The 4,366-nt window shown below is 46.1% G+C and overlaps 1 protein-coding gene across 1 annotated transcript; it reads left to right on the top strand.

Moving 5' to 3' along the window:
• Positions 1 to 314: 314 nt before the first annotated feature.
• Positions 315 to 1,502, top strand: LOC134355347 (relaxin-3 receptor 1-like). The gene has a single exon (XM_063065103.1). It carries the CDS (start codon positions 315 to 317, stop codon positions 1,500 to 1,502), a length of 1,188 nt encoding a protein of 395 aa, XP_062921173.1.
• Positions 1,503 to 4,366: the final 2,864 nt, after the last annotated feature.

The raw sequence follows: 4,366 nt of genomic DNA, 5'->3' as shown, positions 1-4,366 counted from the left end.
CCTGCCGCCTGATTGATGTATCGAGGACCAGTGGCTGCGCAGAATCCGCCAAGGAAAGGCCAATGGGAGCAAGGAAAAGGGCGGGCCGTACAGGTTGACTTAATTCAAACGCCTTGTCCTCAGAGGACTAGAGAACCAACCGCTGCCCAGGTGCCTCCGGGACCCTGTGGTCAGGTCTGGGGCCGAACTGCACACCGCACCATCAGCCAAAGATCTTACCTTGGGTTCTTTAATTTTGCTAAGCACCGGGAGTGAGTTGGGTTATAATCTCATTCGCAAGCCTGGCGCCAGTCGAACGCAGCAGGTTGGAAGAGATGGATGACTTGGTGTTGAACGCTACGTTGTGGATTTACAACTGTACTCTAGTGTCTGGCGCCCATAACTGCAGCATGTACGAGATGGCGTTTCACGGAGACGGCTCTCACGTTTTGAGAATCTTCATCTCCATCACCTACTCGATGGTTTGCGCCGTCGGCCTAGTTGGGTACTTGCTGGTCTTTTTGCTGATGAAGGCTAAACCAGGGCGCAGCAAGTCCACCATCTGTGTCTTCATTCTCAACCTGGCGGCGACTGACTTCCAGTTCGTCCTGACCCTTCCGTTCTGGGCAGTGGACACAGCCTTGGACTTCAGCTGGCCCTTTGGAGATGCCATGTGTAAAATCATCCAGTCGGTGACGGTCATGAACATGTACGCGGGCGTTTTCTTCCTGACAGCGATGGGCATCGCCCGTTACTGGTCAGTGGCTTCGGCTCTGAAGGCAAGGAATAGCCGGCTGTCTTGCACCGTCAAATGGGTCAGTGCGCTACTCTGGGCCGCCGCCGGCCTGACCACGCTGCCCACCGCCGTCTTCGCCACCGTCAGCACCACTGCCGGCGAGAAACTCTGTCTGCTGGACTTCCCGGACGATGGACAATACTGGCTGGCGCTGTACCACATCCAGATGATCATCCTGGCCTTCATCCTGCCGCTAGTCATCTTGTCCTTGTCTTATTTGCTCCTGATCAGGTTCCTGAGACATCAACACATTGGTGCCAGCAACCCCAGGAGAAAGTCCCGAGTAACCAGATCCATCACCATCGTTATGCTTGCCTTCTTCTGCTGTTGGCTACCCAATCACTTGATAACATTTTGGGGCGTCCTGGTCAAACTCAACGTCATACCTTGGGACAACACATACTACTCCTTGCAGACCTATGCTTTCCCCGTCACTGTGTGCTTGGCGCACACCAACAGCTGCCTGAACCCTGTGCTGTATTGCTTAATGAGAAGAGAGTTCAGGAAATCCATGAAAAAGATCTTTTGGAAGATATCCACGCCGGCTCTGGCTCGCAAGGTTGCAATACGACCTTTCTCTGGCCCTGTCAATCGGGAATCCACGCACATCCAAGTCGGGATTCCCCTGGATATTATCGAGAGCGCTCGCTACAGCCCAGACTCGGATTCCCACAGTATGTGTGAAAACGGTGCAACCAACGGCAGCACGGAGCCGAAGCCTAACTAACCAACTATCTCGGGAGGCTGGTGGTGGGAAGGTATTGGGGACTTCATCACAGTTATTAACTACTGGACAAACGCTATGCGGAATAACCATTTAGAAAGAGCGAACCAACTCAGATAATGTCCAACACCTGAGCATTTGAGACAGCAAATCCAGCGAGGCTAAACCGGCATCTTCTCGCTTTGGAGATTGCAATCGCTTTTCGCTTTCCTTGCAACGTTACAGAGTCGAACTTTACTTCTTAGATGTACTTTTAAAGATAATTTATAATCGGCAAATTCATCAGACTCGGAGTGCGGGAGAATAACTGCATTTTTCCCGCTCTGCTTAGACATGAGGGGTGGGAGGGAGATCAAGCCCCATACCTTCGGTGCTTTTATGTGGAGGATTGAAAGAGCTCCAAGTGCAATTGAATTGCGTCGTGCTGTGAGTGAACCCGAGGGCTTCTCCGAGGCAGATTCTCGGCGGCACGGGAATCTTCAGTCGTTCCCCGAAGCGTAAAGAAATAAAAAGTGCTCTTGGATTGCTAATATAACAAACAGAGCTAGACATGTTGTAGAATGTTAATTTTAAAATCATAAAAGTATATCAAATTCTATCACTAACGCTTGAATATTTAATTTGATTTCATTCCGTTCAGTAATCGTTTCCAATAGGACAATGTACAACATGATCTGTGGCGCCCTGCCTTGTAAAAGGGAAAACCTGTTAATATTTGGCAAATGGTCTTAATAGTTTGATTATTGTTATAAATAATTAGATGGAACGACAGTCTTCCCTCTGTTCTGATGTTATATTCTGTTATGGACTATTTTACTGCTCCCATCAATAGAGGAGGTTACGTAGCATCCACGCCCGGATCAGCAGACTCAAAGCAGTTACTTTCCCCAAGCCGTCAGGCTGATCAACACCCCCACCCGCTATCACCCCCCCCCGCCCACTTCATCCACATCATCTAGCATCACTTTATAAAACCATAAGATACAAGTACAGAAGTTGGCCATTCGACCCATCGAGTCTGCTCCGCCATTCAATCATGGGCTGATCCAATTCTTCCAGTCATCCCCAGTCCCCTGCTTTCACCCCCTACCCTCTGATATCCTGGCTAATCGGGAACGTACATACAATCTGTCTGTGTTTTTAGAAGTTACTTGTACATTGCGTTTTACAGCATCGCTTTTGTAATTATATTTATTATGTTTATCTTATTGTGTTTTTATTTTACATCGGATCCAGATTAACGATAATATCTTCACCTTTACACCCGTGTATTGAAGAATGACAATAAACGATCTTAAAGTACTTACTTAATTTAGCTGCTTGTATTACTTATTTAATTTAACTATTTCCATTACGTATTTAATTTAACTATTTAATATATACTTACTGTAACTCACGTGTTTTTTTCTTTTGCTATGTATTCCATTGCACTGCTGCCGTAGAGACAACAAATTTCTCGCCATATGCCAGTTGATATTAAACCTGATTCTGAATCCTAAATCCTAATTGTATGAAACAGAAGTTTGGGGGAGATGAAGGTTAACTTCAGCGACTATTAAAACCCAGTTTTGACTAGACTGTGGATTCTAATGTGTCTAATTTCCGTAACTTAAATATTTGAACGCTACAGTGTGGATTTACAACTGTTTCCCGACGTCCGGCGCCAACAACTGCAGCCTGTACGGGATGAAGTTTCACGGAGACGGCTCCTCAGCTTTGAGAATTGTTATCCCCAAACTCGATGGTTTGTGCCGCCGGCCGGCTAGGGGACTTGCCGATCTTTCTACTGATGACTGCCAAACAAGGACGCAGCAAGTCCGCCAGCTGCCGATTAAATATGAGGGGCATAGATAGGGTTTTCCCCATTGAGGTTGAGCGAGGTCATAGGTTAAGGGTGAAAGAAGAAATATTTAAGGGGAACCTGAGGGGGGAACTTCGTCACCCAGAGGGATGGTGAGAGTGTGTGGATCGAGCTGCCAGTGCGCTGGATGCAGGTTCATTGCAAGATTTAAGAGAAATTTTGATAAGTATATGGATGGGAGAGGTATGGAGGGCTATGGTCCAGGTGTGATTCAATAGAATTACAGTTCGGCAGGGACTAGACGGTCTGAAGGGCTTGTTTCTGAGCTGTAGTGTTCTATGACCATATGACACTATTTCAAGCTGGGACCTGAGCGTATTTGATGTATAACGCATAAAGAAGTATTTTTCTGTGAACCCCTTTCAAGATGTTTGCTGAGGCATTTACACGTTATATACTATCTAAATCTATCTCCTCTCTCCATCTCACAAACACACACACACTCTCTCTCCTCAATGTGAGAGGGAGGGAGGGAGAGGGAGAGGGATCGTTCTGGAGTTGGGAGCCCTCTGGCGGCGGCAGATCTATTAACACACAATTGTCTTGCCGACGGAGACGCGGGAGGCGCAGACGTTGGAATCTGGAGCAAGTAGTAGTAGTAGTAGGAGTAGTCATACTTTATTGATCCCGGTGAAAATTGGTTTTCGTTATAGTTGCACCATAAATAATAAATAGTAATAAAACCATAAATAGTAATATGTAAATTATGCCAGGAAATAGGTCCAGAACCAGCCTATTGGCTCAGGGTGTCTGACCCTCCAAGGGAGAAGCTGTAAAGTTTGATGGCCACAGGCAGGAATGAAACAAAATAAAACCAAAATTAACTTGGAAGAAGTGCAAAGTAAGTTCAAAATAAAATTATTATCAAAGTACATATCTGTCACCATATACAACCCTGAAATTCATTTTCCTGCAGACATACACAGGAAAAATAAAGAAATACAACAGAATTTATGAAGAACCATAATAACAACGACTGACAAACAACCAATGTGCAAAAGAAGAG

Source organism: Mobula hypostoma, chromosome 13 (genome assembly GCF_963921235.1).
Source record: "Mobula hypostoma chromosome 13, sMobHyp1.1, whole genome shotgun sequence".
Lineage (NCBI taxonomy): Eukaryota > Metazoa > Chordata > Chondrichthyes > Myliobatiformes > Myliobatidae > Mobula > Mobula hypostoma.
This window is presented reverse-complemented; position numbering and strand designations above follow the sequence as displayed.

Coding starts and splice junctions, on each gene's coding strand:
- LOC134355347 (XM_063065103.1), top strand. CDS start 315: ATGGATGACTTGGTGTTGAACGCTACGTTGTGGATTTACAACTGTACT.